The sequence below is a fragment of the Saccharomyces cerevisiae genome, chromosome XV (genome assembly GCF_000146045.2).
Source record: "Saccharomyces cerevisiae S288C chromosome XV, complete sequence".
Taxonomy (NCBI): domain Eukaryota; kingdom Fungi; phylum Ascomycota; class Saccharomycetes; order Saccharomycetales; family Saccharomycetaceae; genus Saccharomyces; species Saccharomyces cerevisiae.
In genome coordinates this window covers 321,832-348,236 of record NC_001147.6, presented here as the reverse complement: position 1 = coordinate 348,236, position 26,405 = coordinate 321,832, and the positions used below count along the sequence as shown (strand labels likewise).

The window sequence follows — 26,405 nt, the reverse complement described above, 5'->3', positions numbered from 1 at the left end:
TATAGCAAAGACACCGGGTGACCATACTTTTTTGTAAACAAGAAACTTTTATTTTTAAAATCAAGTTCTCTGACTGTCAACACTAATGTATGCAGACACGACAAACAATTCATGTTTTGCGTACAAATAGTTCCTACTAAGTTCGGCATACATAATGTAGGCGTAATCTCTAAAAGTAAAGGAGAACTTGAACGATACTAAAATAATGTAATGTTGGAAAAAAATAAGGTATCAAATCTAACCATTTCACAAGGTACTCAAAAAAGATCCTATGTGAGTTAACAAGAAACTTAAAACAATCCATTACCTGCCTAGTATAATTTTTTTAGACCAGAATATGACTCCATAAAACGTGAAGCAGCAGCTAGAAAAACGACGCCTCGGCGGAGTTTGCGTTTAACTCTCATGTGCGGCCAAACAGGTGCGTAAGAGCTGTGACTATTTAATTATGTAATATTTACGGAAAAAGGAGTGGACAAAAAAGGCGTGAATTTTACTCCACTGGCGGTAGCCGCCTATAAAGAAATTGATAAGAGGCGTGCCTCTTATGCGATCTTCGGACCAACAACAAAGCACACAATAGCGCAAAGTATACACAATAGAGAGCCTGTAGGAAAGCAGTGGGGAATGTCTTGGCTTTTTTTATGCCCAGAAAAAAATAAACGTAACGTTGGGGAACTACGCGCAATCATATTTCATGGCCTCCCCACGGTGCTTAGAGCAGCGCGTTGCCTACAGAAACATCTTTATAAAATCTTGGCCGGCCAAGATTCCCAAACGAGACTCACATTTCCCAAAAAAGACATTTCTGTCCAAAAGTAGAAGGCAAGAAAACCCTGGAGGAATCATAGGCAAAGAAAGAAAAGAAGAAGTTCATCTTTAAAACTACCTTTCAAGCCTTTATTCGTTCCTCGTAAAGGACACACGAAAAAAATAAACAGTACCTTGCAGAAGGAGTGCAGAGTTAGGTCGCAGGGAATCCTTGAAAGCCAAGAGTTTTTTTTCCGTAATGATCTCCCAAAGCAACCATCAACATTGTGGTGCAAAGTTTAGTGTAAGATGTTCTACTGAACTATCTTAATAGCTGAGCATCATGTGAGTAAACGAGTAAGCAAGAAAACAACAAAGTAATGTTCAACTTTCGTAACTACGGAAAATAATATATAAGTAGTTAACGAAATTCGAACAATGAGAGCTCTCACATATCATCTTCTTTTCCAGTTTAGCCATTATCAGCACAATAATACAAAACACACTCGTACACTCGCTTCAACTATAACAAAAAAATGGCTTACATCAAGATCGCTTTATTAGCTGCTATCGCTGCTTTGGCTTCTGCCCAAACTCAGGAAGAAATTGACGAATTGAACGTTATTTTGAATGACGTTAAGTCCAACTTGCAAGAATATATTAGTTTGGCTGAAGATTCTTCATCTGGATTTTCCTTAAGCAGTCTGCCATCTGGTGTTTTAGACATCGGTTTAGCTTTGGCTTCCGCCACTGATGACTCCTACACTACTTTGTACTCTGAGGTTGACTTTGCTGCTGTTAGCAAGATGTTGACCATGGTTCCATGGTATTCTTCCAGGCTTCTACCAGAATTGGAATCCTTGTTAGGAACTTCTACCACCGCTGCCTCTTCTACTGAAGCTTCTTCTGCTGCTACTTCTTCCGCTGTTGCTTCCTCCAGTGAAACTACTTCTTCTGCCGTCGCTTCCTCCAGTGAAGCTACTTCTTCTGCCGTCGCTTCTTCCAGTGAAGCTTCTTCTTCTGCTGCTACTTCTTCTGCTGTCGCTTCTTCCAGTGAGGCTACCTCTTCCACCGTCGCTTCCTCTACCAAGGCTGCCTCTTCCACTAAGGCTTCTTCCTCTGCTGTTTCTTCAGCTGTTGCTTCTTCCACCAAAGCCTCCGCCATTTCTCAAATCAGTGATGGTCAAGTTCAAGCCACTAGCACTGTTTCCGAACAAACTGAAAACGGTGCTGCCAAGGCTGTCATCGGTATGGGTGCTGGTGTCATGGCCGCTGCCGCCATGTTATTATAATCTCATTTTTAAATGGAATTTTTAATGTTCGTATATACCAATTTATCTATTGAATAGTTTTTTTTAAATTTTACTGTTTCTTTTAAACCTCGAATTATTGTGAGAACTGATTTCATCAACTGGAGGCTGTAGTGTACGTTTTGAAAACGGAAATGATTTACCGTTTTCTTTTATGATGATGCTAGGATAGGCACCTTCAAACATGCATGTCTTCCTGCCCACATTCTGAAAATATTTAACGATGGATGAAAGAAATCAACAATAGAAAAGGCCAGTTGTCAGTTTTTATATAATACAGAGAAGTACATATGACAGTTTAAAAGTTAAGCATTAACTGGTAAGTTGAAATAATAATATAATCATAAGCGGAACGAACATTTTCGACACGTACTAAAATCATAGTAGCATGGCGGCAACAGCAGCTAAAGCACCGGCACCCATACCGATAACAGCCTTGGCAGCACCGTTTTCGGTTTGTTCAACGATACCGGTAGTTTTAGATTGAACGCTAACAACGGTAGCAGACTTCTTAGCTTGACAGGCGGAGTCACATACGGTAACTGTAGTCTTTAGTGTAGAGAAGTCAGTTGCAGTAGAGGTACCTTCTTTGCATGTACTGCAGATAGTAGCGGTTGAAACCTTAGTAGAATTGTTGTAACCGGTGGTGGAAGCTGGAACGGCAGATGTTGAAGAGTAGTCACAGACAGTGGTTTCTTTGGTGACAAGAGTGTTGTCAGTTTCAGTAACAGTGGTACCGTTTCTGGTTGAGATAATAACGCTGGAAGCAGAACTAGCTGGGGTGGTGGTGGTTGTGGAGTTGTAAGGAGCAATGGTCGAGATAGAAGTCTGGGCAGTGGAAGAAGAGCTAGCAATGGTTGAGTTGTAAGGAGCAACGCTTGAGCTAGCAGGTCCGGCCGAAGATGAAACAACTGAGGAAACTGGAGAGGAACTGACAGCTTCAGAAGAGGAAACGGCTGAGGAAGAACTGACAGAGGAAGAGCTAACAGACTCGGTCGAAGAGGAAACAGCGGAGGAAGATGTGACAGCAGAAGAACTAGTAGCTTCGCTTGTAGAAGAAGCAACGGAAGAGCTGACAACTTCACTTGAGGATGGCGCAACAGAGGAGCTGGCAACTTCACTTGAGGATGAAGCAACGGAAGAGCTGACAACTTCACTTGAGGATGGTGCAACGGAAGAGCTGACAACTTCACTTGAGGATGGCGCAACAGAGGAGCTGGCAACTTCACTTGAGGATGAAGCAACGGAAGAGCTGACAACTTCACTTGAGGATGGCGCAACAGAGGAGCTGGCAACTTCACTTGAGGATGAAGCAACGGAAGAGCTGACAACTTCACTTGAGGATGGTGCAACGGAAGAGCTGACAACTTCACTTGAGGATGGTGCAACGGAAGAGCTGACAACTTCACTTGAGGATGGTGCAACAGAAGAGCTAGTGGATGAAGCAATAGAAGAGCTAGCAACTTCACTTGAAGATGTGGCAGCAGAACTTGAGGTAGTTAGAGAAGCATCCATTGCTTCTAATTCTGGAAGCAGTCTAGAAGAGTACCATGGGACCATAGTCAACATATGCTCAACAGCAGAAAAGTCCACTTCAGAGTACAAAGTGGTGTAGGAGTCATCACTTGGATTTGCAACCAATTGCGCAGCAATATCCATAATACCAGCTGGCATTTGGTCCAAGGAAAAACCTGAATTTGGAGTGTAGGATAGGGTGATGTAGTCGGCAATGTTGGTCTTAACATCATCTAAAACAACGTTCAATTCGTTGATTTGTGCTTGGGTTTGAGCGTAAGCAATAGCAGCAAGAGCGGCTAGTAATGTGATTTTAGAGTAAGCCATATTTTTTATGGTATTAATAAGCGAGTGAATAGGTTTTTGTTGCTGGTTTCTATCAGAACAAGAGTAGGGAACGAGATAAGTAAACGGGCTAAAAACTGATCTGTCCTAGCGATCCTTCCCTTTTTATATTCGAAAGCTTGGGATCATATCTTACTGCGTGGAAAACAAAGAATTTGCATCCTCCCTTTTGGACTATCCTACTTGTTAGAAATGCATCGTTTAGGAACCCTGTTCTATTATTTTCCGTCATTTTTTGAGAATTTCCATTCCTTCTAAAAGTGGCAGATGGGTTGTTACGAGATTTTTACTGATAATTCGCGCGCAGCGTCGCCTCTCCGCGAGTTTCAGTGTAAGCTATTGTTGAAAAGTACTTCGTTTGCCTTTTTAAGTTGCCTTTGGTTGCCATTGTTGTATCTTCAGGGTTTTCTTCGGATCACATCAGCTGTGAGAGTACGGTTAAGTTTGGAAGTCACAACTCGATTATGCCAGTTCGTAAGTGAGCACTAGATGACCTTGCTTTCCCCGTACGAGCCGGTTACGGTAGCAACTTTTGTTTTCCTTGCGCGGAGTGTATGCCTATTCTGATCTTTAAATTTCCTGAAGTGTCTGTCGTGCGCCGTAAACGAATTATTACACACACACGAATCTGGGAAACCGTGAACCCCATACATTGTCTTTTTTTTTTCACAGTCCCTTATCAGTACCGTTTGGCTAACAAAAGCATAAAATATTGTTCGTTCAGATGACCCCTTCAGTACACCGCGTTTACAGTTTCAAAGTTCCTTTTAGAATAGCACCCTGTTCGCCGGCGGATAATTTGCACGCCGTATGAAGGAAGAACATATAAAAACGCAAAATATGAGGCATAAACAATCACAATATCCTCACCTTAGAAGTTAGCCGTAGCGGTTTTCTTGCGCGTGCTTGTTTCTTTTCTTAGTTCTAAGCTTCAGCAAACCCATCCACAATCTTTCTTCAAGAACTTTATCGTGTCTACTTCATAACAACCTGCTAAACAGATTGTGAAATCGTTCCTGCTCAAGCAAGTAGTTTATGATAAATCGTCTTGTAATAGCTCGGCAAAACAACATCATATATGAAAGTGTTTCAAGTTTTTTGCCTAGTAGCAGACTGGAAATTCCACCACCTCTCTTCCAGACTTCGGTTTACATAAGAACTTAATGGTGTGTAATTTTTTTACATACTTCTGGAAGCAGATATCATCGGCCCCCAAAGTCGCCTTCTGCAAAATAATGTGGAGATCTTATCTTGTTTTTCTCTTCTTTATGACACCAAGGATACAAACATATTGTCCTGTACCGGTACTAAGGTCAATGGCAGTATTAAATATTATCTCTCCGCTTATAATTTTTGTCAGTCCTATTAAAAAGCAAGACAGTTTACACAGCAGCGCTTGTTACGCAAATTTGACGTTAGTGGAAAAGCTGCAACTTTGGCATTCTATGTCAAACGATTAGTAATATAGTTGACTACTTTCGTAGAATTCCTTCCTCAAGAAAAATTTTCTCCGCCTTTCCTCTCTGAAGATGGAAATAACGCTGCATGGGGAAGAAAATAATGTAATTTTCGAAGCGAAAGCGAGAGAAACGGAGGGGAAAAATAAAAGTGTTTGGCGTATCATAGCCTCATTTGGAAGAATTTAACGCAGTGTAGTTTTCTTGGACGATACAGTAAACTCGACCAGGCACTAACATTACAGAAAATCTCGTATTGATATTGTTATTGCTTAAAGGGTAATCAAGGTAAACAAGAAAGAAGCTCCTCGTTGTCCGTAAATTTTTTAATAAGGAGAGAGAAAAAGAGAGATAACCAAGAGGAGAAAAAGGAATCTGCATCACATTTATTCAGGATAGTACGTTGGCTGATTTAGTACTCAGGATAAAAAATTCTATTTAAATAATGAGACCGAACAAAACAAGTCTGCTTCTGGCGTTATTATCCATTTTATCGCAAGCGAACGCCTATGAATACGTGAATTGTTTTAGCTCACTACCCTCTGACTTTTCAAAGGCCGATTCATATAACTGGCAGTCGAGTTCACACTGTAACAGTGAGTGTAGCGCAAAAGGTGCAAGCTACTTTGCCCTTTATAATCATTCAGAATGTTATTGTGGTGATACTAATCCATCTGGTTCGGAATCTACTTCCTCTTCATGTAATACGTATTGCTTTGGTTACAGCAGTGAGATGTGTGGTGGTGAAGATGCCTATTCTGTGTACCAACTTGACTCTGACACAAATAGCAATAGCATAAGCAGCTCAGATTCAAGTACGGAGTCTACTTCTGCGTCGTCTTCCACAACTTCTTCAACAACGTCCTCCACAACATCAACTACATCATCGACTACATCATCAACTACATCATCAATGGCGTCTTCCTCTACAGTACAGAATTCCCCCGAGTCAACTCAAGCAGCTGCCTCTATTTCAACGTCACAGAGTTCGAGCACTGTAACGTCAGAAAGCTCGCTAACTTCGGATACTTTGGCAACGAGCAGTACTAGCTCTCAATCACAGGACGCCACTTCGATAATCTATTCCACTACTTTTCACACTGAGGGCGGTTCCACAATTTTTGTCACGAACACCATCACGGCAAGTGCACAGAATTCAGGATCGGCCACAGGTACAGCTGGATCTGACTCTACGAGTGGAAGTAAAACTCATAAAAAGAAAGCCAATGTAGGGGCAATTGTAGGCGGCGTTGTAGGTGGTGTAGTGGGAGCCGTAGCCATTGCTCTTTGTATCTTGTTGATTGTCAGACACATTAATATGAAGCGGGAACAAGACAGGATGGAAAAGGAATACCAAGAGGCGATAAAACCAGTTGAGTACCCTGATAAACTATACGCCTCTTCATTTTCATCTAATCACGGGCCCTCTTCAGGTAGCTTCGAGGAGGAGCACACCAAAGGGCAAACTGATATTAACCCTTTCGACGACTCAAGGAGAATAAGTAACGGAACATTCATAAATGGCGGACCAGGAGGGAAAAACAACGTTTTAACAGTGGTCAATCCAGACGAAGCTGATTGAAGAAACCCAAAAAAAATTATTATATTCTTAAACTATTGCCAAGCAAGTCTTGTTCCTTCCCATTAATTTTTTCTTTTTCCGATTTCATTTTGCCAAATCATCTCCATTTTCACATTATGATGATCCTCTAAAAATTCATACATTTCGAATTTGAGAGCTGGAGAGCTGGAAGTAACGAGGAACATTAAATAGGAACAACAAAATTAGATTAGTTATTTTTTTTTCTACTCATTAATTTTTTTATGATATATTTGAATACCAACCTTAACTTAGTTACATAGATTTAACAAACATTAAACATGTTAATTCTTTGAAATGAATACCACCTAATAAAACTATACATTTTCAAAATAACAAATTGTTATGAAACTAATAGCTAATTATCTTCTAGTGACAATAACCACTTTACTAGAAATTATTAAAAAAATACCGCGTTGAAAGACGATATAAAGTAGGAGATTAATAAATTTATATTCATATTTTCTTCAATCTAATGAAATTGAAGCGCAAGGATTGATTATGTGATAGGATGCGTGAGTAGTAATGCATGAAAAAGGAGGAAGACGTGATTATAATATATGATGTAAAATTTTGATTCCATTTTGCGGATTCCTGTATCCTCGAGGAAAGACCTCTGGCATATTATATAGGGATATTATTCCTTTACAAAAAATGGAATGAAAGAATCAAAACAAAATTGTCATGTTTGCACAATTGCGTATACCATTGCATATAATTATGTCGAAAATCATCAATATGTATGGGAATGATCATTCCATTTTTTTCACACTGGCATAATAATTTGAATATAATAATAATGGATGATGGGCATTATTGGGAAATAAAACTATGAAATTTGCTTTTAGTACGTGTATCGATAAATATCTCTAATTTTCTCAAGATCTGTTCCTCGTGGCCCAATGGTCACGGCGTCTGGCTACGAACCAGAAGATTCCAGGTTCAAGTCCTGGCGGGGAAGATTTTTTTTAACATTGAATAGAAATTACAAAGGTCTTTTATGCTATTTTAAAGGGCTATAGGCGGCATAATATTTGCTTTTAACCTTATTGTCATGACATTCTAATCACAACACTTAGCCCTTCTTTTGTATTTTTCCAAACTTTTTCAAGTCTTAAAATTTTCCCAATCGAAAAAAATGGAAGATCCGAGAAGGTTTTATTGCCCTACGCTTAATCCCAAATTTTGCCACCATATAAAATGAGTACGAGCGATATAATCGGACAACTGAATAGAAGCTTCTGACCAAGTGATATCTTATTAATACAAATCTACTGTACGATGTCAGCATCAAAAGAAGAAATTGCTGCCCTTATTGTAAACTACTTTTCTTCCATTGTGGAAAAGAAAGAAATTTCAGAAGATGGCGCCGATTCTTTAAATGTTGCTATGGACTGTATCTCTGAAGCCTTTGGCTTTGAAAGAGAAGCTGTTTCAGGCATTTTAGGCAAGTCTGAATTCAAGGGTCAACATCTTGCTGATATATTAAATTCTGCGTCAAGAGTTCCAGAATCGAATAAGAAAGACGATGCTGAGAATGTCGAGATTAATATTCCAGAAGATGATGCGGAAACTAAAGCCAAAGCTGAGGACTTGAAAATGCAAGGTAATAAAGCAATGGCCAACAAGGATTACGAACTGGCAATCAATAAATATACTGAAGCCATTAAAGTTTTACCAACGAATGCTATTTATTACGCCAATAGAGCGGCTGCTCATTCATCCCTGAAAGAATATGATCAAGCGGTCAAAGACGCTGAATCTGCAATTTCTATTGACCCATCTTATTTCAGAGGCTACTCTAGATTGGGTTTTGCTAAATATGCGCAAGGTAAACCCGAAGAAGCCCTTGAAGCATACAAAAAGGTTCTTGATATAGAGGGCGATAATGCAACAGAAGCTATGAAAAGGGATTATGAAAGTGCCAAGAAGAAGGTTGAGCAATCTTTGAATCTGGAGAAAACCGTTCCAGAACAGTCAAGGGATGCTGATGTCGATGCAAGTCAGGGTGCTAGTGCGGGTGGATTGCCAGATCTTGGTTCTTTATTAGGAGGTGGTCTTGGAGGTTTAATGAACAACCCACAATTGATGCAGGCTGCGCAAAAAATGATGAGCAATCCAGGTGCAATGCAGAATATTCAAAAAATGATGCAAGATCCAAGTATCAGACAGATGGCTGAAGGCTTTGCTTCAGGCGGAGGAACTCCAAATTTGTCTGACTTGATGAATAACCCAGCACTCAGAAACATGGCAGGCAATCTTTTTGGTGGAGCAGGTGCCCAATCTACAGATGAAACACCAGACAATGAGAACAAGCAATAGTGGACTGAAATAAGCCTTTAATGCAATACATGTTATGTAGATACAAATATAGCTCTATCTAGGATGAGTGTTACCAGGAATTTTATTTTTACTTTGAGATCACTTGCGAAATACTTAAATAGGGACTGTAGTTTACTTTTTCTTTTTTTCAGGTAAATTCGTCGATTTTCGGAGAAGACTAGAAAATATAATGTGATGAGAAACTACATAAAAAAATTTTTACTAGTAAATGTCTATTTGAAATACTTTATCGAAAAGCTTTTTATGTAAATCTGTATAGAACTTCTCGCGTAAGACAGTTGAGTAAGCAGTAACAATGGGAAAAGGTAAAAATAAGATGCACGAACCCAAAAATGGAAGACCACAGAGAGGCGCTAATGGGCACAGTTCCAGGCAAAACCATAGGCGCATGGAAATGAAGTACGATAATTCAGAAAAAATGAAGTTTCCTGTTAAACTGGCTATGTGGGATTTTGATCATTGCGATCCAAAGAGATGCAGTGGTAAAAAACTTGAAAGGTTGGGCTTAATTAAATCATTGAGAGTTGGACAGAAATTTCAAGGTATTGTCGTTTCGCCAAACGGCAAAGGTGTTGTTTGCCCTGATGATCTAGAAATTGTCGAACAACACGGCGCTTCGGTGGTCGAGTGTTCTTGGGCACGTTTAGAAGAGGTACCCTTCAATAAAATAGGCGGTAAGCACGAAAGGCTGCTGCCGTATTTAGTGGCCGCTAATCAAGTAAATTACGGGAGACCATGGAGGCTCAATTGCGTTGAGGCATTAGCGGCTTGTTTTGCTATCGTCGGGAGAATGGATTGGGCCAGTGAATTGTTATCACACTTCTCGTGGGGAATGGGATTTTTAGAATTAAACAAAGAATTGCTTGAAATCTATCAGCAGTGCACTGACTGCGACTCTGTAAAGAGGGCTGAAGAGGAATGGTTGCAAAAATTAGAAAAGGAAACTCAAGAACGAAAATCCCGAGCTAAAGAAGAAGATATATGGATGATGGGTAACATAAATAGAAGGGGTAATGGTTCGCAATCTGACACATCAGAGAGTGAGGAAAACTCAGAACAATCTGATTTGGAAGGCAATAATCAATGTATTGAATATGACTCTTTAGGTAATGCTATTCGTATAGATAACATGAAAAGCAGGGAAGCGCAATCTGAGGAATCAGAAGACGAGGAAAGTGGTTCAAAAGAAAATGGAGAGCCTTTAAGTTATGACCCCTTAGGCAATTTAATTCGATAGGTGATTAAATAGGCTGAAATCAGTGTTTAGTAACTACGTACGTTGTACATGTAACATTGTGATATAAATCGTAAGATTCGCCGAGTATAGATCAATAATATCGGTTTCATCACTTACGTTGTTTGTGCAGTACTAGAGTTAAGATCGTTTTCGATCCCTTATTTTCTTCTTTTTTCCTTTTTTTTGTTATTTTTCTCTTTTTACCTTTTGTCACCATATTAAATCTTTAAACAAATCTAACTATGAAAAAATCCTTTAAACATATGTTAATATGTGGAAAATAAATACTAAAATAAAAATCTAGAACTGAAGGAAATAGTAACGGATTATTTAGGTATGATATCAGCACTAGATTCTATACCCGAGCCCCAAAACTTTGCGCCTAGTCCAGATTTCAAATGGCTTTGTGAAGAGCTATTTGTGAAGATACATGAAGTTCAAATTAATGGAACGGCCGGCACTGGCAAATCAAGGTCTTTCAAGTACTATGAAATAATATCGAATTTCGTCGAAATGTGGAGAAAAACCGTGGGAAATAATATATATCCTGCACTGGTTCTTGCTCTTCCCTACCGCGATAGACGAATCTATAATATTAAGGATTATGTATTAATAAGAACTATATGCTCTTACTTGAAGTTGCCAAAAAATTCTGCAACAGAGCAGCGGTTAAAAGATTGGAAACAGCGTGTCGGTAAAGGTGGGAATCTTTCTTCTCTTCTTGTGGAAGAAATTGCTAAAAGAAGGGCTGAACCTAGCTCAAAAGCGATTACAATTGATAACGTCAATCACTATCTGGATAGTTTGAGTGGAGACAGGTTCGCTTCCGGACGAGGATTTAAGAGTCTTGTCAAGTCCAAACCTTTCCTGCACTGTGTGGAGAATATGAGTTTCGTCGAATTAAAATACTTCTTTGATATCGTGCTTAAAAATAGAGTAATAGGAGGTCAAGAGCACAAATTGCTAAACTGCTGGCATCCTGATGCTCAGGATTATCTTAGCGTGATATCTGATTTAAAGGTGGTAACTTCAAAACTTTATGATCCAAAAGTTCGTCTAAAGGATGATGATTTGAGTATAAAAGTTGGCTTTGCATTCGCCCCCCAATTAGCCAAAAAAGTGAATCTTTCTTATGAGAAAATATGCCGTACACTACATGATGATTTTTTGGTAGAAGAAAAAATGGATGGAGAACGAATTCAAGTTCATTATATGAATTATGGTGAATCCATAAAATTTTTTAGTAGACGGGGCATCGACTATACCTATTTGTACGGAGCGAGCTTATCATCAGGAACTATATCTCAACATTTGAGGTTTACAGATAGTGTTAAAGAATGTGTTTTAGATGGAGAAATGGTGACGTTTGATGCAAAAAGACGGGTGATTCTTCCATTCGGTCTTGTTAAAGGAAGTGCAAAGGAAGCGCTATCTTTTAATAGTATAAATAATGTTGACTTTCACCCCTTATATATGGTGTTTGATCTGTTATACCTGAATGGGACTTCGTTGACACCATTACCCCTTCATCAAAGGAAGCAATATCTGAACAGCATTTTAAGTCCCTTGAAAAATATTGTAGAAATAGTACGATCTTCTAGATGTTATGGTGTGGAGTCAATCAAAAAGTCTTTAGAAGTTGCAATCTCACTGGGTTCAGAAGGAGTTGTTTTGAAATATTATAATTCAAGTTATAATGTCGCCAGTCGAAACAACAACTGGATCAAGGTAAAACCTGAATATTTGGAGGAATTTGGAGAGAATTTAGACTTAATAGTAATAGGCAGAGATTCTGGGAAAAAAGATTCTTTTATGCTAGGGTTACTTGTGCTAGATGAAGAAGAGTATAAAAAGCACCAAGGAGACTCCTCTGAAATTGTAGACCACTCAAGCCAAGAAAAACACATACAAAATTCAAGAAGAAGGGTGAAAAAAATACTTTCATTCTGTTCTATCGCAAACGGTATATCTCAAGAAGAATTCAAAGAAATCGACCGCAAAACGAGAGGACATTGGAAAAGAACCTCCGAAGTTGCTCCCCCTGCTTCAATTTTAGAATTTGGCTCAAAAATACCTGCCGAATGGATTGACCCCAGTGAATCAATTGTTCTAGAAATAAAATCACGGTCTTTGGATAACACAGAAACGAATATGCAGAAGTACGCTACCAATTGTACTTTGTACGGTGGCTATTGTAAAAGAATACGGTACGATAAAGAATGGACAGATTGTTACACACTTAACGACTTATACGAAAGTAGGACGGTTAAATCTAACCCCAGCTATCAAGCGGAAAGGTCACAGCTTGGATTGATACGGAAAAAGAGAAAGAGAGTACTTATTTCAGACAGCTTTCACCAAAACAGGAAACAACTGCCAATTTCAAACATCTTTGCCGGATTACTTTTTTATGTTCTCTCTGACTATGTCACGGAGGACACTGGAATACGGATTACACGGGCAGAACTTGAAAAAACTATTGTGGAACATGGTGGTAAACTGATATATAATGTAATTTTAAAACGTCATTCAATTGGGGACGTTCGGTTAATCAGCTGTAAAACTACCACGGAATGCAAGGCTTTAATAGATCGAGGATATGATATATTGCACCCAAATTGGGTACTCGATTGTATAGCATATAAGAGGCTCATCCTGATCGAGCCCAATTATTGCTTTAACGTCTCTCAAAAAATGAGAGCCGTCGCTGAAAAAAGGGTAGATTGTTTGGGTGATAGTTTTGAAAATGACATTTCGGAAACCAAACTGTCATCATTGTATAAATCACAACTAAGTCTACCACCGATGGGGGAACTCGAGATAGATTCTGAGGTTCGGCGGTTTCCATTATTTTTATTCTCCAACAGGATTGCATACGTACCACGTCGCAAAATTAGCACAGAAGATGACATTATAGAAATGAAAATTAAGTTGTTTGGTGGAAAAATAACAGATCAACAGTCACTTTGTAACTTAATAATTATACCATATACTGATCCTATTTTGAGGAAAGACTGCATGAATGAGGTACACGAAAAAATAAAAGAACAAATAAAGGCTTCTGATACTATACCGAAAATAGCCAGGGTCGTTGCCCCTGAATGGGTGGATCATTCTATTAATGAAAACTGTCAAGTGCCTGAAGAAGACTTCCCCGTAGTCAACTACTGATGGTGCGTTTTGCGGAGGCTTAATTTTTTGAAGTTTATTTAATACTATCCTACATATGTACATTAAATACTTCCGTAACGTTTATCAATAAGAGTGGAAGATGCGCAATTATATTCAAAAGATTGGCCAGTCAATTAACTTAAGGAAAAAATTTACTGCGCGGCTGTGGTCCCATTTGAAACGGGGACGTTAGTGTTGCTTTTGTGTTTCCTTCTTCTTCTTTTTTTCTTTTCTTTAGAAGTATCTTCTTTGTCTTTCACCTCATCGCTGGGCGAGTTGACTTTCTTCTTCTTCTTTACGCTCAAAGGATTAGGAGCCTTTGGACCAAGCTTTCTTTTCTTAGTGATAGATTCCTTTCCTGATCCATCACCACTTTCTTGAAGTTTTTCAATATTAGGATCATTGAGACCCTTATACAATTTTTGTTCTTCAGTAATCTTGCTTGCCTTGGCACTCGCCGTACTGAGAGGTTCCATAACCATAACAGACCTGGTTAAATGGATTAATGGAACACCCGGAACCGTCCTCAGCTTCCTCCTCAAATCTATGTCCTGAGAAGCAACCACATACCTGTGTTTATTTGCACCGCTAATATTAACGACGCTTTCGATGCACTCCGCAGGTGACTTTGGATCTTTAAAAGAGTGGTTACAACGACGTCTCTCAAATTGTTTCGCTAAATTAATTGCACCATCATTTCTAGTTTCATATAACGCTTGTATGCAACACTGTGTGATCATGACCTTTACGTCTGCTTGCAACGTTCTTTTCAACCCACTCGGTAGATTAAAATTAGAATTATTACATTCTAAAACAAGCTGATTATCAACCAAAACTTGATATGGCTCACGGAACTTAAATGTGTGACTGTAAACAAGAAGTTGTTTCCTATATGACTTAGCCCTCTTTTGACGCATGTTAGGTATATCGGGAGCGCTTACAATAGTTGGTTTTTATTATTGGATTGCTTCCCTTCTTGCTCATCACGATAATTATACTATTGTTTAATTGACATCTTGAAAATTTTTCTTCCCGAAGATCATCGCATCGCACCGCATGTATATTTTTTTTTTTTTCCTTAGTAAATGATAGAAATAATCAAAACAAGAAGATGCCTCTCATACATAGAATACATTATCGAGCCGAGATCACAATTGTAGACATTCAGTTGTAACTTGTACCTATGATCTGAGGTAGTTTTTAAAAGGAAAAACACTGCATTGCTCGGTTGCTTTGGACGGTGACAGAGGAAGATAAAAATAGTTTCACACCCTTTAAAAGATTTCAATGATTCTGACGGTAAACCCTTTTATCTGTTGAAGGATAGTTTTGAAACCTATTTAAAGTGGTTGTCGTATTTTATTTACCTCCTTAACCCTTATCTAGCAGTGACTAGTATAAATTCGTAAAAAAACTATTCACAACCAAAAGAACTGCATCGCGAACAAAAGTTTATCTTTACTACTAATTTATTATGTATATTATTGAAAGAATTTAACCTACTCGTAGGAACAAAAAGCCGATTAGCGATTTCAAACGTCTTTCTTAGGCTTATGCTGACCTGTATGAAAAGAATAAAATAAAATCTCCTGGGTGCTCCTAAATTCAAAATCAAAGCTACCAAAAACCATCCAATTTCTTACCTCCCCCATTATATATTAATTTGTTAGGAGTATCATCACCGATATCACCCAGTACTCCCTGTGTACTAAATTTTAGGACTTTTTCTTTCAATTCTTGAGGTGAGGGAGCGTCGTTGAAAAATTCACTGTCTGGTGCAGGCTGTAATGATAAAAAGTAACTTAAAATACCAGCAACGTGCGGGGACGCCATGGAAGTACCTGATAAACTTAAAGTTGCATTCCTTGAACCAATATAGGTGGACATAATATTTATACCGGGAGCAAACACATCAACACATGTGCCCCAGTTCGAAAAGAATGCTCTATCATCACTAAATGTCGAAGCACCGACCGTAATACTTTTTTCAGCTCCTGCTGGTGAACTGAGACAAGCATCTTCATCCTCATTTCCTGCCGCAATAGCAAAATGGACACCGCTATCTACAGCTGCATTTACAGCCATTTCCATAGCTAGCGATTTGCTACTTCCCAAAGAAAGATTGGCAGTCGATCCTTTGAATTCTTTATTCTTTTTCTTCGACGATTCTATATGCTCCTTAGTAACATACTCTATACCTTTAATAACATCTGAAACCGTCCCTTCCCCATTAGAACGAAGAACTTTGACAGCTACTATTTTTGTATTTTTGGCTACACCAAAGTGCTTCGATCCGATAATCCCCGCACAGTGAGTTCCATGACCATTCAAATCAGAAGCTTCATCGTTTGCTGGTATAACGGCTCCCCACTCAGCACGCCCTTCAAAGTCCTCGTGCTCGGTATCAATTCCTGTGTCGAGTACATATGATGTGACACCTTTTCCGGCGGCATCTTCATATAAATATTCCAAATCTTGTCCATATTTTGGTTTCTCCCTGTGCGAAACTCTATGTAAACCCCAAGGCGCTTCTTCCTGCAATGACGAATTAGATATTTTTACTGTAGTTTCTTGCTCTACGAACTTTATGATTGGGTCCTGGGAGATTATTTTAATGATTTCATCAGTGAAATAGCCAGTATAACCTCGAAATAGACCATTTATGTCAAAAAAATTATCAATACCTCCAAATTGAGATTTAGATGATACTGAAGAAGAAATTACCCTCCAAAAAGCGTCATTTTCTGTAAGCTTACCTACTGAGGTACTATGATCCTTCTGTACCACTTGCATATGCGATTGAATCTGCTGGAGGGAAATATCTTCATTAAAGACTATGACATACCGATAAGGAAGAAACTCTGTTTTATGAGCGACATGTTGATGTTCAGTGTGAAAATTTCCAGGATCATGCTGTCCCAAACCTTCTCCTGCTCTTACACTGCGAGTACCATCAATATTCTCAATAAAACGAACTATCCCGTCGAAATCAGGGATGATCATACAAAGACAGCAATTTGCCCAAAGTATAGGTAAGATGGTAGAGAATTTCATGTTTAAAGATATAAAGTGGTTGAACAGATTGGAAACCTGAACTTACAATATAGCAACTTGATAAGTTACGTGTTATAAGGACTCAGTCAAAAAAAACTCTTATCTAATAATATATATATGAGTGCCTGTTATCAGTAGCCGCCCTTCCGAGATTCGAGATTCGCCATTGCTCGGAAGACGCGAACGGTGGCTACTCCAGGAGAGAAAATAAGCGGAAAAGCTAACAATACTCACTGCCAAATGTAGTAGTTTTGCCTTACCATTATCTGTACCTTATTTAGATCAAATTATAGTGCATTTTTCAAATATTTTTAAGAGTTGAAATAATCTTTACTTGTAGAGCACATCTTTTATATCAGTTGCGTCTGACTGACATTGTACAGTTATATAAGTTAAAATGTAACTACAAGTCCTTCATGGATTTGCTACCGGAAGTGAATATCTTGTAATAAGACCATAGCCAAAATATGCTAAAGCAAATGAACCCAACAGCACAGTTCAACAACACCCACAAGTCTGGATATTTCGATGGAGGTGCTACAAATTGATCTAAGAAATGATAAAAGCCCATAGCAATATACGTTCCTATGATAAAACTTTTCCAAACCACATTATATGGCAGTAAGCTTCTTCTTCTATAGTCGCTATTGATGCTGCTGATAGAAGGGCCAGGAGTTAAAGATTTTGGCAAGAACCTTGGTGTAATAAAACTGAAATTTCCAATCAGCCAATTGCTTAGTAAGAAAGATACGGCATACTGTAAATGAAGACCGTCCTTTTTCAACAAAGGCCATAGCGTAAACAAAGCCACATTGTTTATCCAACTTACAAGAGATAGAACATTCCAATCAGTAGAGGAGTAGAGTAGTGTAATAGGCAAAAGTGGGATGAGGATAGTTTTCTCATGTACTTGAAAGCTAAAAAGAAAAAAGGACATCGAACATGCGATTAACACGTATGGGAGAAGATGCTTTTTGGGATGAAGTAATGTCATTATCATGGCTGGTAAGAAACCAATCACGGTGGCAATCAATGAATATAGCTGGAGTTGTTGTATAGTGAATCTTTCCTTGTATTTTACAAACACGTTCGTAACGCACCAGAAGTTAGCAACCTTGTCTTCGAAGATGCCCCTGGCAAAAGGGAATATCCTGTGAATACATTGGTGAATATTCTTTAATCCTCCTCCCAAGAAATATAATGGCGCAAATATTATAGCAAAAGTTGCGAGTGTTGCAAACGCAATAACCGTCAATCTAGCTATGTTAAATTTGGGGAACAGCAATGATCGACTTAATAGATAAGCAAAAAAAATCGGTGCATAATACAATGCCATTTGTTTAAAACAAATGGATAGGACAAAACAAACGGCCGCCATAGCATAATACTCATCTAATAAGTTATTTATGGCATAAGCAGTAAGGCCAAGCATGACTGAATTATATTGAAAGTGCCCATGGTCAATGAGCATTAATGAAGGTTGGAACAAAATCGCTGATGCCGCAATAGATTGTCCTATGGGCGACTGGTTTCGATATCTACCAAGCCACTTAGTAAAGTATATTACTGCAGGAAAGTAAAACAATATGTCGCTAATGATGACAGTAGAACGCATATATGTTTTCAGGCCATTATCGGGGGATTCAAAGCCACGTGACTTTTCTAGTGCAAACCAAGATGGATTGAAAAAAGATCCAATTAGGCCCAGAAGGTACGAATGAAATGCTGTTAATGGTGGATAGTCCAATCCCCAGTATTGCAAATCATACCAGTACCACTTAGAAAGCGGTAAATGTTGCGTAATTTCCATCCAATGTCTCTGAGCCTCAAAATCGCCGTACAGCGGTGGACTGCCTTTCCCAGAATATGGACCAAGTCCAATTGTGCACCTCAGTATTACAGCACATACAAAGATAATATATTCTGGCAGCCATTGGTTCCCCACTGGCCTAAACGGATACAAAAAATCATACATTGGAGAAGCATAAAATGATTCTTCTGCTGGTTTGTTCACCAGTAACCTTTTGCCAATGGCCATTTTCTATGCGAAGCCTGATGTGAAGAAAAGAATTCCTGACACCGTCCATTCGGAGTGCCATTGCTTTAACATGAGCAAATCCCTTTTCTAACTTGGAAGTATTGTTCTCGCTGAGTATTTAACACGCACAATATTCGAGCGAAGTATAATCCTGCAAAAATTCAACTATAGATTTCCGGATAACCTCCGACGTTGAAATTATATAAAACTTGTACTTTTCATAATAAAGGAGATGAAGGGAAACACAGAAACAAAAAAAGAGAAAATGGTGTGCATGGGGGAGCCATAACTCCATGACACAGATATTCGATTAGATGAATTTAGAGGTCTTAAATGAAAATTACCATAATTTATAAATAAAAAAATACGCTTGTTTTACATAATCACCTTTTAAATGACAGATTCTTACCTTTGGCGGCAGGCCTCCTCTTTTTAGCTGCCCTTGGTCCATTACTATCGCTAGATGATGGGTCGAATCTCCTTTTCTTTTGTTGTCTATTATTTTGGCCAGGCTTATTAGATAAGATATTCGGAATTTTTGAATAATCCACAGCATCTTTTTCCGTTACACCTTTTTCCTTTGCTGGTTGTTTCTTTTGAATGTTTTTCTTCTTTAAAACAACAAGATCATCAAGATTATCAATCTCAGGCGAGTGATTAGGTGCGCTCGCAGGGTCTACTGTCTTAATCTCCTCTAGCTTGACAGGAACAACGAGAGGTTTCTCTATTTCGAATATGATATCCTCCAAGTTTGCTAAGGCAGACTTGAAATTTTGTGCTCGGATCCTGATATCTTCCGTCTTCACTTTATTTGGCAAGCCGTCTTTGCTATATGCAATATCATGCTCCTCACGTGGTAAAATCTTACCCAACAGAATAGAAGAATTAGTGACAGGCTTGGCTCGGCTCTTGGAAATATTGCTGTTGCACAACACCGAAAACCTTTCCATAACATCACGGATTTGAGGAACACTTATAGTCTCCAACAATATTCCGTCTGCTTTGGTCTCGGAAGATGGAATGGGAGTAGCTTCCTCATTGGTGTTCTTGATGTTTCGTAATGCATCTCTTATCAAATTAGCTAATAGTTTTGCATTCTGGCGGACATGTTCAGTTACGCCATTGGTCAAAGAAACAACACCTATGACATCAGTAGGTGTATATGCGACAAGTGCAGCCAATAACTGGTTTGGCATAACAAATCGTGGCGATTCATCGTCTCTTCTTGCAATAAGATCTCTCCATTGGTATAGCTCTCTTACTAATACTTCCCTCTCAGGTGGTATGTTGTACTGATACATCAATATTTTCCAAGGACTCTCTTTTTCGATTGGAGAATAAACTTCTGAAGAAGGTGTCAGTGGTCTGTACTTTGAATATTCAAACCTTCTTTTTGCGACATTTCTTGATTCATAAAGAACACCTGCTAACTTATTAGACTCGATAAGTTTGTTTCTCAACTGGTCATATATATTTAGTAAAAAGTGAGTATCTGCTCTAGCATATGCCGTCATGGGTTTTGAAAGCGGTCTTATACGCCAGTCAGCCAACTGATATTTCTTTGAAGTTTTAAAATTGGCAAAATTCTCCAAAAGATAGGCCAAACTATGTCTAGGAAGACCGATTGCTTTAGACGCATGGTAAGTATCGAAGAGACCAACGACATACAAACCTAAATCTCGCTGAAGCCAAATAATATCCATGAATGCACCGTGAAAAACTTTCACAATTGAAGGGTTCGTAAACACTTCGTTCAGAATATGTAAATTTTCGCGAAGTTTTAGAGTATCAACTAAATAATCCCTTTCCCTTGTACTAATTTGCATGAGGCAAACAATACCATAGTATGACCTATAATCGTGATGCTCAAGATCAACGGCAATCTCTTTCGTATTTTTCAAGTCCTCCAACATTGATTCGAGTTCTGTACTTGTATCTACCCAAATTGGTACCGAATCATCCCAGGATTTTGAGGGAATCTCCTCTCTAATTTGGAGAATTTCTGGACTATACTCTTGATGATCAATCTCATATTCATAAGGATGGGGGTAGTGACTGGGGTTATTTTCATCATCATCAACCAACCTCAAACTCTCAGAGAGTGGCTTCAAAGCATTTGGTTTTTCCTTCAATAAAGGTATGAACGGATGACTTTCGCTGTTATCAATTGGACTTTTAAATTTCAACTGAGGTTTTTCGACTCTTTTGGTGGGAGAAAAATTCTTTCCTGAAAATTCGCCTAAATACTGAAGATCGGAACCTCTTGACTTTGAGTTTATTGCACAATTCAGCTTATCCAGCGAATGGTCTGACATTTCTAACAAATTATCCATGATGTTTCCAAAGTTGTTCCACAAGTCAGAAATGTCCTCTTCTTTAAGTTCAAATGATTCATGATGCTCATCAATAGAGAGGATTATTTCATTCGCCATATCCGCAAGTTTGTCTGCTTTTGATTTCAGATCTTTACTAAATCCCCTGTCTAAATTCTTGTAAAAGTCTACATCTTGACTGGCTAACGATGATGCTGCTCTCACCACATTTATCACCCTAGATAAAAGTACATCCGGATTTTCAGAAGTCATAACGCACTTATTGGGTGCTTATAAGCTGTTTGTTGTTCCTATTTCGTCTATCTTCAGATGAACATTAATATTCATTACTGAAAAATTTTCCGATGCCCTCATATTTTTGGGTAAAATATTATTAATAATATCACGTGAACTTATTTTGCATTTAAAAAAAAGTAAAAACTATTTGCTAAAATATATTTTTTTAATTTTTAAAAATAATGTTTTAATTATTTAATGTATATGACTTCCGAAAAATATATATTTGATAACAAAAATTATTATATGCGATATTGAAATTTCATTGTTCAGTATTTTTCCACTAAAACATGTGAAAGTAATTTTCATTATTGAACATGAAATGGTTCTGTCAAGGAAGTTTTGAAACTAGTATCTGAAAAGAACAGTGATGATATGAATCTACATGTATTTATCAAGTTAATTGAAATGGAGTTCTCAAGCTCATCTCGAAGTGTTTTCTGTCGCTTATGCTCTTATGATGCAAAAAGGCTGAAATAGAACATATCCTTCTTTAGCAAAAGAGGGAAGTTATTCTCTTATATACTACCTGAAATCTTGAACTTTTTAGCCAAATGATGGCCAATTGCTTATTATACACACACAGATATATATATATATATATATATATATGTACAAATGGAAAGTTTTAATTTTGCTCAATCATGATTGCTTTCATAATACCCCACGAAAAATCATTAATCTGGCTTTGATCGCTTGTTATAGATATGTGCGTCCTTTGCCTCAGAATATCGCTTTTGTGAAGAGTGAGAATTGGGTGATGACGACCCCTTTAGTTGAGTAGTTTGGGAGCCACTTTCACTCACTATATCAATATTTGGCGGGAGAACATAATCAACCTTTCTACTCTTATCAGGTGAAGCGTTAAAGGAACCCACCAGCTGAACTATTCTTCGATAGTATTTATCTAGAACATTATATCCACTTTTTGGACGATTAACGTAAGAATAAGAATCCAAATCGAGAGACCCTAATGCGTTTTTATCTATGACAAACTTTTTCTGTTTTTGCTCTATACTACATAACGTAATGTTATGATCCCGCGGAATGATTCTGTAGTTTACTCTCTTTAAAAAATCGTTCTCCAGTATATTCAATTCGTGACATCGTACTCCTCCAACTTTTGCATAATGGGCGTTTGTTGAGAACGAATCACATAAGCCTTTTGTTGCGACTGTGGTGGCTGTTAATAAAAACCTATGGGCAGTCAACGAATTAAGCGTAAAATCAGGATACACAGTTTGCAATAAATCGATATAATAGAGTGATGTCATAAGCACACAATGTTCTAAAGAGGAAAACTTTGTCAGTCGTATGAAATAGTTGAAGATTGATATGTTTGGAGGAATCTTAGAATGGTATCGTGTTAAAGTAATTTGGTCATCAGATTTCTTTGTTGCTGAATTTTCATTGATTGCTATCAGCGATACTAACATTCGTGATATGAGCACCACTAGGTCAGTTCTAGAGCATTTATTAAAATCAGCGGGCAGAATTACTTTTGGTATCCCTTGATCCTCATGTATATTTTCGGAACGTTCTCCTGATGTGCTTTCCATGATTTCTATGAGTCTCCAAAGGATATCCTCGTCTTATGATAGCTTGCAGACTTAAATTTGATAAACACTTATAAAAAGAAAGGTTATCTGCCTCTCGAAGTATATAACTGATCACTGGAACGCTATTGGAAACAATACGGATGATAAAATTGGAATATAAATAATCTTAAGAAGAAAAAAAAAACAGGTAGGAGCTATAATCGGCTAAAGAGAAAAGAAGAAAAGTTGCAGTGTATACGGATGAGCACTTTCAAAGTAATATGGCTATTTATGATGGCTTGGGGCATTAGATTAAAGGAAAGCCAATATACGCTGAATAACTTTCTGAAGTTTGAATCCTTTATTCATCAAATGAAGAAGAGATCCTAGGATGAGTATGGAGACTGATTGTTTGTTAAAATCTTATAACCCGTATGTGTTTCCAAGGTGGTTTACAGAAGCCTCAGGCTCTCACCTACGGGTTAAAATCTGACTATGGTACAAGCACGTTCGCCTCATTCATATTTTCCATAGAAAGCGGACTCAAATTTTGAAACCGCATTTTAGAAAGAAAAACTCGATAGCATGTTAAATATTTTAAAGAATACCATAATTCGTTAAAAATACAAAAGTGTACTGATATCGTACTTCCTCTAGGGTAGCACTACCTTGTTTAGGCCAGAAATTAAGTAACAAACTTTTCTTGTTTGCTTCGAGTATACTAAAAAACAGACACTCGGGGTTAATAGGCGGTCTTCCGTTGTTGAGCTCTTTTTTTTTTAGAAATCCAACATCTCTTCGAATAGTAGATTAGAAATAGTATTTATGTCAGCGTTCCTTGAGCCAAATGTACTAAATTTCCCGTCGTTTTAATTATGCTGCATGTTGGAGAAGAATCATTCCAAATGTCAACTTTATTAGAAAGGACTAAGAGTGTGCAAGAGCTGAAGAAGAGAGCTGCAGGGAAAACATCCGCAAATCCCGCAGAGGTCGCTAAAGCTAAAAAAGTACTAAGAAGGCTATATAGTTGGGATGAAATTCCGGAATGGCAAAGAGACAATGATTTTATTTTACATGGATACGTGAAAGAAACTAGTAGCTTCATTGAAACTTTTAAAAGTTTGTTTTATTTGCATAATGAAAGTGTCAATATTTATTCACATTTAATTCCTGCTCTCGGGTTCTTCACTGTACTGTTGCTAGATAAATCTACTATCAAAGTGTTTGCAACAACTACATGGCTAGATCATATGGTAATCGACCTCTTTTATTCGGGGGCGTTTGCATGTTTAATATTGAGTAGCTCCTTTCATTGTCTAAAGAGTCACTCCTTAAGAATTGCTACCTTAGGAAATAAGTTGGACTACCTTGGTATTTGTATATTGATTGTTACGTCAATGGTCAGTATTTTGTACTACGGCTATTTTGAGAAATTTTCCCTATTTTGCCTATTTGCGCTTATTACCGTTAGCTTTGGGATCGCGTGTAGTATTGTGTCACTAAAAGATAAGTTTCGGAAAAGAGAGTGGAGACCTTACAGAGCTGGGCTATTTGTTTGTTTTGGTTTATCCTCAATTATTCCAATATTCAGCGGCCTTTACTGCTATAGTTTTTCAGAAATTTGGACCCAAATTCAGCTCTTTTGGGTATTACTTGGGGGTGTCCTATATATAATTGGCGCTGTTCTTTATGGAATGCGGTTTCCTGAAAAGATTTGCCCCGGTAAATTTGATATTTGGGGTCATTCTCACCAACTTTTCCATTTTCTAGTTGTTATTGCGGCATTGTGCCACTTGAGAGGTTTATTAAATAGTTATGAGTTAGTCCATATAAAGATGGAGAACGGGATTGTCTCCTAGATATTTGGAAAAAACGTAGGATTTATATAGAAAGTAGTTTTAAAGTTAAAATAATAAAATGGTTCTTATATGTGAGAAGAGAATAAAGAAAAAGGCCCTTACAATAATATGTTCAAATATAGAAAAGAAATTCCCAGATAGAAGGGAAGCAGGATTTGTGCACTTTCTCATATGAAATATACACGACTTTAGCGTCTCAGAGGAACATTTTTCTTACTAAGAGCTCTCAATTTAAAATACGGCTTATTTCCACTATTTATTGGCTGTCTCATGTATATTTTTATTATCCTGTTAAACCTACCTCTCTTACTACGCGCTTATGAAAAATAGCGGATCTGAGATACGATAATTATCGTCCCTACATTGTGGTGATGGTGTATAACATGAATTTTAAAAACTGAGTTGATCGTTAAACCATGCCAGTAAAGTTAAGGTGGCCTTGGTTAGGAATTGCTATACCAACGTTTCTGATTTCATTTATAGGCTATGGTGCACACTACTTTATTTTATCCAATTTCTTGTCAGTTCCGAAACAAATAACATTTGAGTTCTGTTTGTCAATGATATGGCTCTCCTATTACTTGGCCATCTGCACAAATCCAGGAAGGCCTTTGCCCAACTACAAACCACCCCCTGATATCTGGCGGAATTTCTGTAAGAAGTGCCAAAGTTATAAGCCAGAACGTTCACATCATTGTAAAACCTGCAATCAATGCGTCCTAATGATGGATCATCATTGTCCGTGGACGATGAATTGCGTCGGCTTTGCAAACTATCCGCATTTCCTTAGATTCTTATTTTGGATCATAGTGACGACTAGTGTTTTATTTTGCATACAAGCTAAGCGGATATATTTTATTTGGCAACAAAGGCACTTGCCTGGCTACTTCTTCAAAAAATCAGAACTGATTTTCTTAACAATATCGAGTCCTTTAAATTCTTTTGTCCTACTAACGATAACAATTCTTTTCCTACGATGTTTATTCAATCAAATCTTGAATGGAAGATCTCAAATTGAGTCGTGGGATATGGATCGGCTAGAATCTTTGTTCAACTCCGGAAGATTAACTCAGAAATTAATTGATAATACTTGGAGAATATATCCAGAGTCGAGGTCGTTTCAAAATAAAAAGGATGCTGAGGAACACTTGACAAAAAAAAGGCCACGTTTTGATGAACTTGTAAATTTCCCTTACGATTTTGATTTGTACACTAATGCATTACTGTACCTTGGTCCCATTCATTTATGGTTATGGCCATATGGTGTTCCTACGGGAGATGGGAACAATTTTCCAAAAAACGGTATTTCAAAATATGAGGCTAACTCCTCATTGGAAGACCACATCCTTTCACTTCCCTGGCCACCAGATGGAGGTAAAACAAACACCGTCTTCAATCATGGCAGCTCAACAATAGAGATGCGTAATGAAAGTGGCGAACAGCTAATAAGGACCAGACTTCCTCAAAATGGCAGACATGCTTCTCGTGAGAAGTGGTACAACGACTGGGGTGAATCACTAGACGATTTTGGAGTGGATGTTGATATGGAATAGAATACTCATTCATGGGAATATCAAGT

General features: G+C 38.0%; 14 protein-coding genes and 1 non-coding gene across 15 annotated transcripts, besides 6 other annotated features; 9 read left to right on the top strand and 6 right to left on the bottom strand.

Annotated features, from left to right (window-relative positions):
- Positions 1–1,286: 1,286 nt before the first annotated feature.
- TIR2 (putative GPI-anchored mannoprotein) lies at positions 1,287–2,042 on the top strand (the record flags this gene model as incomplete). The annotated part of the gene is made up of 1 exon (NM_001183429.1): positions 1,287–2,042. One exon carries the CDS (start codon positions 1,287–1,289, stop codon positions 2,040–2,042), a length of 756 nt encoding a protein of 251 aa, NP_014653.1.
- Positions 2,043–2,438: 396 nt separating this feature from the next.
- TIR4 (Tir4p) lies at positions 2,439–3,902 on the bottom strand (the record flags this gene model as incomplete). Its single annotated transcript, NM_001183428.1, has 1 exon — positions 2,439–3,902. The coding sequence occupies one exon, from the start codon at positions 3,900–3,902 to the stop codon at positions 2,439–2,441; it is 1,464 nt and encodes a 487-aa protein (NP_014652.1).
- A 1,253-nt stretch (positions 3,903–5,155) lies between these two features.
- YOR008C-A (uncharacterized protein) lies at positions 5,156–5,380 on the top strand (the record flags this gene model as incomplete). Its single annotated transcript, NM_001184305.1, has 1 exon — positions 5,156–5,380. The coding sequence occupies one exon, from the start codon at positions 5,156–5,158 to the stop codon at positions 5,378–5,380; it is 225 nt and encodes a 74-aa protein (NP_014651.1).
- A 442-nt stretch (positions 5,381–5,822) lies between these two features.
- Positions 5,823–6,959, top strand: SLG1 (Slg1p; the record flags this gene model as incomplete). Its single annotated transcript, NM_001183427.1, has 1 exon — positions 5,823–6,959. One exon carries the CDS (start codon positions 5,823–5,825, stop codon positions 6,957–6,959), a length of 1,137 nt encoding a protein of 378 aa, NP_014650.1.
- A 379-nt stretch (positions 6,960–7,338) lies between these two features.
- Positions 7,339–7,639: a long terminal repeat (Ty1 LTR).
- Positions 7,640–7,865: 226 nt separating this feature from the next.
- On the top strand, positions 7,866–7,938 carry YNCO0012C. The gene has a single exon. It is a non-coding gene; the product is annotated as a tRNA-Arg (tRNA).
- A 320-nt stretch (positions 7,939–8,258) lies between these two features.
- Positions 8,259–9,299, top strand: SGT2 (Sgt2p; the record flags this gene model as incomplete). Its single annotated transcript, NM_001183426.1, has 1 exon — positions 8,259–9,299. One exon carries the CDS (start codon positions 8,259–8,261, stop codon positions 9,297–9,299), a length of 1,041 nt encoding a protein of 346 aa, NP_014649.1.
- A 316-nt stretch (positions 9,300–9,615) lies between these two features.
- Positions 9,616–10,557, top strand: TSR3 (ribosome biogenesis protein TSR3; the record flags this gene model as incomplete). The annotated part of the gene is made up of 1 exon (NM_001183425.1): positions 9,616–10,557. One exon carries the CDS (start codon positions 9,616–9,618, stop codon positions 10,555–10,557), a length of 942 nt encoding a protein of 313 aa, NP_014648.1.
- Positions 10,558–10,745: 188 nt separating this feature from the next.
- Positions 10,746–10,813: an origin of replication (ARS1513; Autonomously Replicating Sequence).
- Positions 10,814–10,893: 80 nt separating this feature from the next.
- Positions 10,894–13,728, top strand: DNL4 (DNA ligase (ATP) DNL4; the record flags this gene model as incomplete). The annotated part of the gene is made up of 1 exon (NM_001183424.1): positions 10,894–13,728. One exon carries the CDS (start codon positions 10,894–10,896, stop codon positions 13,726–13,728), a length of 2,835 nt encoding a protein of 944 aa, NP_014647.1.
- A 152-nt stretch (positions 13,729–13,880) lies between these two features.
- UTP23 (rRNA-binding ribosome biosynthesis protein UTP23) lies at positions 13,881–14,645 on the bottom strand (the record flags this gene model as incomplete). Its single annotated transcript, NM_001183423.1, has 1 exon — positions 13,881–14,645. The coding sequence occupies one exon, from the start codon at positions 14,643–14,645 to the stop codon at positions 13,881–13,883; it is 765 nt and encodes a 254-aa protein (NP_014646.1).
- Positions 14,646–15,345: 700 nt separating this feature from the next.
- YSP3 (putative subtilisin-like protease YSP3) lies at positions 15,346–16,782 on the bottom strand (the record flags this gene model as incomplete). Its single annotated transcript, NM_001183422.1, has 1 exon — positions 15,346–16,782. One exon carries the CDS (start codon positions 16,780–16,782, stop codon positions 15,346–15,348), a length of 1,437 nt encoding a protein of 478 aa, NP_014645.1.
- Positions 16,783–17,185: 403 nt separating this feature from the next.
- On the bottom strand, positions 17,186–18,820 carry ALG6 (dolichyl-P-Glc:Man(9)GlcNAc(2)-PP-dolichol alpha-1,3-glucosyltransferase; the record flags this gene model as incomplete). The annotated part of the gene is made up of 1 exon (NM_001183421.1): positions 17,186–18,820. The coding sequence occupies one exon, from the start codon at positions 18,818–18,820 to the stop codon at positions 17,186–17,188; it is 1,635 nt and encodes a 544-aa protein (NP_014644.1).
- A 383-nt stretch (positions 18,821–19,203) lies between these two features.
- On the bottom strand, positions 19,204–21,405 carry RRP6 (exosome nuclease subunit RRP6; the record flags this gene model as incomplete). The annotated part of the gene is made up of 1 exon (NM_001183420.1): positions 19,204–21,405. One exon carries the CDS (start codon positions 21,403–21,405, stop codon positions 19,204–19,206), a length of 2,202 nt encoding a protein of 733 aa, NP_014643.1.
- A 129-nt stretch (positions 21,406–21,534) lies between these two features.
- Positions 21,535–21,544: a centromere (CEN15_CDEI of CEN15).
- Positions 21,535–21,653: a centromere (CEN15; Chromosome XV centromere).
- Positions 21,545–21,628: a centromere (CEN15_CDEII of CEN15).
- Positions 21,629–21,653: a centromere (CEN15_CDEIII of CEN15).
- A 453-nt stretch (positions 21,654–22,106) lies between these two features.
- PHO80 (Pho80p) lies at positions 22,107–22,988 on the bottom strand (the record flags this gene model as incomplete). Its single annotated transcript, NM_001183255.1, has 1 exon — positions 22,107–22,988. The coding sequence occupies one exon, from the start codon at positions 22,986–22,988 to the stop codon at positions 22,107–22,109; it is 882 nt and encodes a 293-aa protein (NP_014642.1).
- An 884-nt stretch (positions 22,989–23,872) lies between these two features.
- IZH2 (PAQR-type receptor) lies at positions 23,873–24,826 on the top strand (the record flags this gene model as incomplete). The annotated part of the gene is made up of 1 exon (NM_001183256.1): positions 23,873–24,826. The coding sequence occupies one exon, from the start codon at positions 23,873–23,875 to the stop codon at positions 24,824–24,826; it is 954 nt and encodes a 317-aa protein (NP_014641.2).
- A 416-nt stretch (positions 24,827–25,242) lies between these two features.
- Positions 25,243–26,379, top strand: PFA4 (palmitoyltransferase PFA4; the record flags this gene model as incomplete). The annotated part of the gene is made up of 1 exon (NM_001183257.1): positions 25,243–26,379. The coding sequence occupies one exon, from the start codon at positions 25,243–25,245 to the stop codon at positions 26,377–26,379; it is 1,137 nt and encodes a 378-aa protein (NP_014640.1).
- Between the last annotated feature and the right edge of the window lie 26 nt (positions 26,380–26,405).